This window comes from Balaenoptera ricei, chromosome X (assembly GCF_028023285.1).
Source record: "Balaenoptera ricei isolate mBalRic1 chromosome X, mBalRic1.hap2, whole genome shotgun sequence".
NCBI classification, from domain to species: Eukaryota; Metazoa; Chordata; class Mammalia; order Artiodactyla; family Balaenopteridae; genus Balaenoptera; species Balaenoptera ricei.
The window spans coordinates 51710006-51719222 of NC_082660.1; the positions used below are offsets into that span (position 1 = coordinate 51710006).

Below are 9217 nucleotides of genomic sequence, written 5' to 3' on the forward strand. Positions count from 1 at the left end.
GTTTGTACTGATACTTTTGACTGTAATTTCATGCTATTTTCACCATCATGTTGGAAAAATGGTATTGAATGAGAAATCTTTTGAACAAATTGACTGAAAGAAACCATGTGGGCCCATAAATAATTACAAGATTTTTATCTTCAAGAAAAGTAAAATCTGTCCTTTGACAATTCCACAGAATAGAACAAAAGCATATTTTATGATTGTTTTTAATGAGGGATTGAAGAAACAAAATGACAGGATTTTAAAATATTCTTATGGTTATATATATTAACAGATGCTTAAGACCTGCATGTTCACCTGGGATCTCTGCATTCCTATCTGTAGGAAAAGAAGAATAACTTATTTAAGAGGACTTAACTAATGACAACACATTTCTAAAATGGGCTTAAAAATCCTTCCAAAATGCTGAGGGAGAATTGTTAAATGGTAACAAACAATCACACTCTGACCATTTCTTTGGATTACAAATTTATGTATACTTTTTGCTTTTTCACTGAATGAGTACAACCAATTTAAAAATTAGACAGTACAGATGCATTTAAAAATGGCAAATTATAAAGTGCACTGCCAAAGTGCTATAATTGTTATCGACAAATGTACATACAAACAGTACTGGATTAGAATGTTTCACAGCAACTAATAGTGTTTGCTAGCAGAACTACATGTTGAAAAATTTTAGAAGAATAGAAGAACTACATGTCTCATAAAACCTTATATAAAACATTTCCATTATAATTTGATTCATATATAAACACACTGACCTCTAAATCCAGAAAATAATTTCTTAATGCACACTCAGACTTGCAGTAAATATTGGGACTGAAACATGGGCCATGTTCTGAATGGCTGAGAGATGGTGACCATGAAAAAGACTTACCTAATTAAAAAAAAAAAAGAGATCATGGCAAGGAATGGAGTGGACATGCTAGAGAATAGGTTGGAGAGGGAGCAGAGCTGGCAGAAGATAAGAGACATATATTAATGTGGAATGGAACAAGTGGTTATAAACAAAAGTCATTATGAAACTCAGAAGAGTAGAATGAAAGTTGATGTGCATACACACACACACACACACACAATTAAGAGTTACTAAGCAAGAGTTAGGTAAATTTTAATATGTCTTATAGTTGAAATTTTGCCATAACTATCTCAAAATATTGTAAGGATCAAAATAACAGTTGTGAAAGTGCTACATAAACTGTAAAATGCTATACTCAAGTAAGACAGACAATATTTACTCAAAATGCAAAGTAAAACTCTCATTCCAACTCTGGGAGAAGGCAAACAATGAGCTTTCCAGGGCACAGAGGGGAGAAGAACCTTACTCTGGCCTAGTCCCAGATTTCCTTGGAACCACAGGCTCTCCGGTCACTCTATAGGATGGCTTTGAATGCAAGAGTAAAGACACTGTCCAGGTCTAATGGACAGGTTGGCAAAGTCACAGAATTGTGTGGAGAAAAATCCTTAATCTGTGGAAGAAAGAGATTCCCTTTTCTGTTTCTTAACCTGCATAAAGCATTACTGCCTGCACACGAACATGGTGTTAAATTATGCTAATTTCTTTGAGGAAGGGAATAAGAGGGGCAGGAAAGGTGTAAAAATTCACTAAAACATGCCAAAATACAAAACATTTTTCCCTCCATACCTAACTACTAGGATAGAAGATGTCTACAGTGCATCAGGTATGTGTAAATTACAATGACAGCTTTACACCTAGGGAACTGAGGGTTAGTGAGAGGAAATGACTTAATAAGGCCACTTATTCAACACCACAAAGTCATCAGTATTTCTGAGTCTGAGTCTAATCAAATTCCTGGAACTTTCCCCAACACAGCCTTCCATCAAAAAAAAAAAAAAAAAAAAAGAGGCTACAAAGATATATAGGTAAAAAGAACCAACCCAGATTTTCAGCTTTCTTCTTTTTAAAGCTCACCACAAGATTTTAGAAATATTTTAGCACTGCGTAAAATTTCCATTAAATTTTGAAAGTTAAACACCAGTTCCATGTTCTCAGATCATTAACTCTCAATGCATTTTTCGCTACATTAGGAGCACATGCAATTGTTAATCATTGTAAAAGGTCCTAAAATTTTCAAGAAAGAGCACAAAATGATGAAAATAGAGCTGAAATGACCTTAGAAACAATCTATTCAAACCACCACATTTTATAAATAAGGAAATTAAGGCTCAGATAGGATAAGTGACTTGCTCAGGGTCACACAACCTGTCAGTTCCAGACTCAAGATCAGAATTTAAATCTCCAAACTTGTAGTCCAGGGCTCTGTTCTTTTTCAAACCTATAAGAAATGACTGCATTTAAATATTTAGTCCAGAACACTCTTAAAATTGAGTGTCATCAATAAAAGTAAGCCATGTGGCAAGGAATGAATAGAGTTTAGTTCATACCAAAAAAGAGCTGCCAGTCACTGTGATAAGATCTGTTTCTTTCTGAGACCCATGGTTTCCTGCTGGATTGGAGAATGCAAACTGGGTTTCTTCCTCCTGTCCAAAGAAGTCAGAGTCCGGATGTACGTTCCATTCCGTTTTGGTTGGCGGCAGTAGTTCCGAGACACTGTTTTCACAAAGGGTGCTCGAAGGAGTCAGAGCATCTGTGTCTACTGTTAGCTTACTGCTGGGGGTCAAAGCTTGGGGCTCTTGACTCGAAGTTTTCATAGCCAAAGAGCTCAGAGATCCCAACGGCCCCGCACTTAGACTTGAGACATCATCCGTATCTAAGGGACTCTGCTGAAAACCAGCGGCTGTCGTTCCAAAGAAGAGTGAGGTATCCAGACTTTGAGGAAGGTCACTGGTGGCCATCAAGGCCTGAGGGTCCACCGCCTGCCCTAAGGAATTATTATTATTATTAGCAGGGAGCTTACCTGCCAGAGTTGAGTTCACAGAAGCCACATCAATAGTCAAGATCCCAGAGTTCACCAATGCGGTGTCCAATACTGCAGCAGAACTATTACTGGGCACATCAGAGAAGAGAGACACAAGCTCTGCATCACCGAGGTCATTCTGCCCCTGGCTGGTAAGTTCACTGCTCGGCGTAAGAGAATTTGCAGCTTCTAGCTGAGCTAAGAGATCCTGGCGCAGGTTGTGCCTTTTGGCCGTGTGGGTCTTCATGCTGTGCTTGGATGTGAAGAGTTTATTACAAGTGGAGACTGGGCATCGGATTTTACCAGTGTCCACATCCTGCAAGTGTTTCTTGGAGTGAATGTAGAGACTACTGCGAGCAGAGAACCTGGCACAGCAGCCTTCCACGGGGCACACAAAAGGCTTTGTGCCCAGGTGGGTTATGCTGTGGCCTTTCAGATGTTCGGCCCTCGTGAAAGATTTCCCACAGCCTTCTACAGGACACATGAACCTCCGGTCATCGTCGTGCTTCCTTTTGTGTCTTAGGAGTTTGGACATGCTGGTGAAGTTCCAGCCACAGCCCTCGAAGTCACAAAGGAACGGTCTCTCACCAGTGTGGCTCCGAAGGTGAATTTTCAACCTACAAGCCTTGTCGTACTGTTTGCTGCAGCCAGGAAAGGAGCAGGAAAAGAGTTCCTGTTCCCTGAAGTGGGCGCGGTTATGGGAAAACAGGGCACTCACTGTGATAAACGTCTTCTTGCAGCCCGAAAACGCGCACTGGTAGGGTCTCTCAGGCTCGAAGTGGCTGCGCTGGTGGGCGCTGAGTTTGGCCTGCGTGGGGAAGGTCTCCTCACACACCTCGCATTTGAATGAGTTCTCCTGCTCATGGCCCTTCATGTGCGCTTTGAGGTTATACACCGTGGTGAAGCTCTTGCCACAGCCCTCTGCCGGGCAGCCAAAGGGCCTCAGTTTGTCGTGTGACTGCAGGTGCCTCTTGAGCTTGTACGAGGTGGTGAAGGTCCAGCCACAACCGCCCAGGGGGCACTTGAAGGGCCGCTGGCCCTGGCTGCTGCTGTGCGTCAGCAGGTGCACCTTCAGCTGGTGCTTCTTGGCAAAGGTTTGTCCGCACTGCGCCTCAGGACACAGGTACAGCACCATGCCCTGGCCCGGGCCTAGCGGCCCGCGGGGACCCTCAGCAGCAACCGGGCCCTCCGCCTCCTCCTCGGGCGCTGGGGCGGGCGCGGGTTCGGCCCGCTCGGCCAGCAGGAGGTCGGGCGGCAGCTCGGGACAGTCGCCAGGCTGCGCGGCGTGCGGGATCCCCGCTTGCGGGGCGATCAGACCCCCGGGCTGCGGGGCAGGGGCGACCCCAGGCGCCCAGGCTGGCGGCGGGGGCGTGGCCAGGGTGAGGACGCCGTTCTCGAAGCGCAACAGCAGGTTTTGGTTGTGAATGGTGACGGTGCCCGCGAAGGCCGCGGCGGGGCCCATGCCTGGGGCGGGGATCGGGGCCAGGGCCGGGACTGGGGCGCGGATAGCGGACAGGCAGCTGGGGCCCAGCGAAGGGCGGCCCTCGGGGTTCGCGCCGCTTTCGTGCCCCTGGAACCGTGGGCCCAGCCCGGCCTCCTCCCTCCATAGGGGCCCTGCGGCCTGGCCGGCGCCCGTGGAATCTACGTCTCCACCCACCGGGTCCAGCAGCACCAGGAAGAAGTCATCGCCATCGCCGCCGCCGCGGCCGCCGCCGCCGCCGCCGCCGCCGCCGCCACCAGCGTGATCGGGCCTCGGCACCAACGGGCTAGGGCCCGGGCCCGGGGAGGCCGCGCGGTCCTCCTCACGCTGCCGCCCGGGCCCGCCATCTTGGGGGCCCCGGAGCAGCAGGAGGCGGCGCGCGGGGGCCTGGCCGGCCCGCGGGTCAGGACCTCCGTGGATCCGGCCGCCGCCCCCGGGGCTGCCAGCGCCGCCGCCCTGTCGCGACCCGCGAGCCGGGAGCAGCCTCGGGATTTCCATCTCCGCGTCCATGAGGCTCCGCTGGAACCAGAGTCGCGGAGGAGGCGCGACCCCGCCCCCTGCCGCGGGCCCGAACACGTTCCTGAAAGGAAAAAAAAAAATGTGCAATGCGCAGAAACTGGCCCTATCAGATATTAAAACGTGTTTAACGCCACCGTGATTTAAATATTCTGGTACTGGGTCTCTAGAACAGAATAGAAAGCCCAGGGGCAGAGCCTCGTATACATAATAAGTTCCACAGTTAATATTAGTAGGAAATCAAGGAGGTCTTCCCAGATACAGGGGAAATGGTGCTGGAATGAATACCTTAGGTATCTATCTGCTAAATGCAACATAAATCGGTACCTCACTACCGATTTATGTACCAAAATAAGCACACCCCCAGCCCCTCCCAGTGCTAAACATGGTGGTTAGCACTTATCCTGTATTAAACATTGTTTACTGGGCGGCTGGCTGGATTAATGGATGACAGAAAATTCCTGAGAGAATACGCTATGTGTCAAGATTAAACAACCATAGTGCTAGCAATTCCTACTGAAAAGGTTGTCTTTTAAAAAAATTTCCTGGACAGCTTCCATATCCAGAACTGTCTTGAGCGATGTCTTCAGGAAAATTTGTCGCATTGTTAAATTTTTTGTCCTGCTGGTGCAGAGACTAGAATGAGTAAGAGGTGGGGCCAAAGCAGATTAGCACTGTTCAGCCTAGAAATGCAAAGCCTGGAGGATGAAACAATTTATACTGAAATCTGAAGAACCCAACCTACTCCTGGGTTCTCCCTATAAGGTGCACAACCTAAACCAACTCTTTGCTCTTCCACCATTGGTTGCACCATGGTAAATTTTATGTCCAATCTCACAGCATGATGAGGACATTACTCAGCTTACTCTAGATTCTCCAGCACATGGAGGTCTCTGGACAAGAGTACTAGTTAAATGTGATAAGGTTAAACCCTAAGTTACTGCAGTGGACTCTCCTGAGAACAAGGCACAGATGCCTTTTGCATGCCCAATAGCCCCAATGTGCCTGCTTGCATTTAAGTGTGGTGGCCTAGTCTCACTGTAATGGATTTGGCCTGTGATGCCTAATGATCTTATTAATGTTGATGGTGATCCTCCAATTTGTCTGTCATCAGTGAGTTGGGAATTGATATAAATACAGGGTGAATTAATCTGGCAAGAGAAAGGTTTAGAGTGATGACTACATTATGGGATACCTTTAGTTTACGTAATCCCTTCATTCCCCTCTTTTAATGATAATGGACACTTGCTGATCTCTTGATTAAAAGATCAAGTTTTTCATCCATAACAATTCAAACCTCATCAAAATTTCTACATCACATATTTTTCTTTCTATTACATTTTTTGGAGGAAACATTTTTTTCAAATCTGAGGTATAGAGGAATGCATAAAACATATCTGCCAGGTTTAGATAATTCATAAAAGCAAACACCCGTGTAACCAGCACCAATGTCAAGAAATAGACCATTGCCAGCCTTCCAGAATACATCCACCGGATTCCTCCCAATCACAAACTATACCCTCCCCTATGGATAGAGTATTTATCTTGACTTTGTGATAATCATTTCAGTGCTTTTTTTTTTTAATATGACTTTACAACTTTTGTATGCATCCCTAAACAATACAGTTTATATGAAGTTATATCAACAGAATCATGCTGCATGCTCCCTTTTATGGCCTGCTTCTTTCACTGTGTATCATATTTATTTGAGAGACTCATCCATGTTGTTCCCAGTAGCCGTAGATCTTTTCTCTCCATTGTCTTTTGTTTGTTTATTTTTATTTATATATATATATTTTTTAACATCTTTATTGGAGTATAATCACTTTACAATGGTGTGTTAGTTTCTGCTTTATAACAAAGTGAATCAGTTATACATATACATATGTTCCCATATCTCTTCCCTCTTGCATCTCCCTCCCTCCCACCCTCCTTATCCCACCCCTCTAGGTGGTCACAAAGCACAGAGCTGATCTCCCTGTGCTATGCGGTTGCTTCCCACTTGCTATCTATTTTACGTTTGGTAGTGTATATATGTCCATACCACTCTCTCACTTTGTCACATCTTACCCTTCCCCCTCCCCATATCCTCAAGTCCATTCTCAACTATGACTCTGTCTTTATTCCTGTCTTGCCACTAGGTTCTTCATGACCTTTTTTTTCCCCTTAGATTCCATATATATGTGTTAGCATACTGTGTTTGTTTTTCTCTTTCTCACTTACTTCACTCTGTATGACAGACTCTAACTCCATCCACCTCACTACAAATAACTCCATTTCGTTTATTTTTATGGCTGAGTAATATTCCATTGTATATATGTGCCACATCTTCTATATCCATTCATCCGATGATGGACACTTAGGTTGCTTCCATGTCCTGGCTATTGTAAATAGAGCTGCAATGAATATTTTGGTACATGACTCTTTTTGAATTATGGTTTTCTCAGGGTATATGCCCAGTAGTGGGATTGCTGGGTCGTATGGTAGTTCTATTCTTAGTTTTTTAATGAACCTCCATACTGTTCTCCATAGTGGCTGTATCAATTTACATTCCTACCAACAGTGTAAGAGTGTTCCCTTTTCTCCACACCCTCTCCAGCATTTATTGTTTCTAGATTTTTTGATGGTGGCCATTCTGACCACTGTGAGATGAAATCTCATTGTAGTTTTGATTTGCATTTCTCTAATGATTAAGGATGTTGAGCATTCTTTCATGTGTTTGTTGGCAATCTGTATATCTTCTTTGCAGAAATGTCTATTTAGGTCTTCTGCCCATTTTTGGATTGGGTTGTTTGTTTTTTTGTTATTGAGCTGCATGAGCTGCATGTAAATTTTGGAGATTAATCCTTTGTCAGTTGCTTCATTTGCAAATATTTTCTCCCATTCTGAGGGTTGTCTTTTGGTCTTGTTTATGGTTTCCATTGCTGTGCAAAAGCTTTTAAGTTTAATGAGGACCCATTTGTTTATTTTTGCTTTTATTTCCATTTCTCTAGGAGCTGTGTCAAAAAGGATCTTGCTGAGATTTATGTCATAGAGTGTTTTGCCTATGTTTTCCTCTAAGAGTTTGATAGCGTCTGGCCTTACATTTACGTCTTTAATCCATTTTGAGTTTATTTTTGTGTATGGTGCTAGGGAGTGTTCTAATTTCATTCTTTTACATGTAGCTGTCCACTTTTCCCAGCACCACTTATTGAAGAGGCTGTCTTTTCTCCATTGTATATCCTTGCCTCCTTTATCAAAGATAAGGTGACCATATGTGTGTGGGTTTACCTATGGGCTTTCTATCCTGTTCCATTGATCTATGTTTCTGTTTCTGTGCCAGTACCATACTGTCTTCATTACTGAAGCTTTGTAGTATCATCTGAAGTCAGGGAGCCTGATTCCTCCAGCTCCGTTATGCTTTCTCAAAATTGCTTTGGCTATTTGAGATCTTCTGGTTTGCATAAAAACTGTGAAATTATTGTTCTAGTTCTGTGAAAAGTGCCAGTGGTAGTTTTACAGGGATTGCATTGAATCAGTAGATTGTTTTGGGTAGTAGAGTCATTTTAACAATGTTGATTCTTCCAATCCAAGAACATGGTATATCTCTCCATCTATTTGTATCATCTTTAATTTCTTTCATCGGTGTCTTTTAATTTTCTGCATACAGGTGTTTTGTCTCCTTAGGTAGGTTTATTCCTAGATATTTTATTCTGTTTGTTGCAATGGTAAATGGGAGTGTTTTCTTAATTTCACTTTCAGATTTTTCATCATTCGTGTATAGGAATGCAAGAGATTTCTGTGCATTAATTTTGTATCCTGCTACTTTACCAAATTCATTGATTAGCTCTAGTAGTTTGCTGGTAGCATCTTTAGGATTCTCTATGTATAGTATCATGTCATCTGCAAACAGTGACAGCTTTACTTCTTCTTTTCCAATTTGGATTCCTTTTATTTCATTTTCTTCTCTGATTGCTGGGGCTAAAACTTCCAAAACTATGTTAAATAATAGTGGTGAGAGTGGGCAACCTTGTCTTGTTCCTGATCTTAGTGGAAATGGTTTCAGTTTTTCACTATTGAGGATGATGTTGGCTGTGGGTTTGTCATATATGGTCTTTATTATGTTGAGGAAACTTCCCTCTATGCCTACTTTCTGCAGGGCTTTTATCATAAATCGGTGTTGAATTTTGTCAAGAGCTTTTGCTGCATCTATTGAGATGATCATATGGTTTTTCTCCTTCAATTTGTTAATATGGTGTATCACGTTGATTGATTTGCGTATATTGAAGAATCCTTGCATTCCTGGAATAAACCCCACTTGATCATGGTGTCCGATCCGTATAATGTGCTGTTGGCTTCT

General features: G+C 43.5%; 1 protein-coding gene across 1 annotated transcript; it reads right to left on the reverse strand.

Moving 5' to 3' along the window:
• Positions 1-209: 209 nt before the first annotated feature.
• Positions 210-4979, reverse strand: LOC132357627 (zinc finger X-linked protein ZXDB-like). Its single transcript, XM_059911252.1, has one exon. The coding sequence runs from the start codon at positions 4870-4872 to the stop codon at positions 2404-2406; it is 2469 nt and encodes an 822-aa protein (XP_059767235.1). The 5' UTR covers positions 4873-4979; the 3' UTR covers positions 210-2403.
• Positions 4980-9217: the final 4238 nt, after the last annotated feature.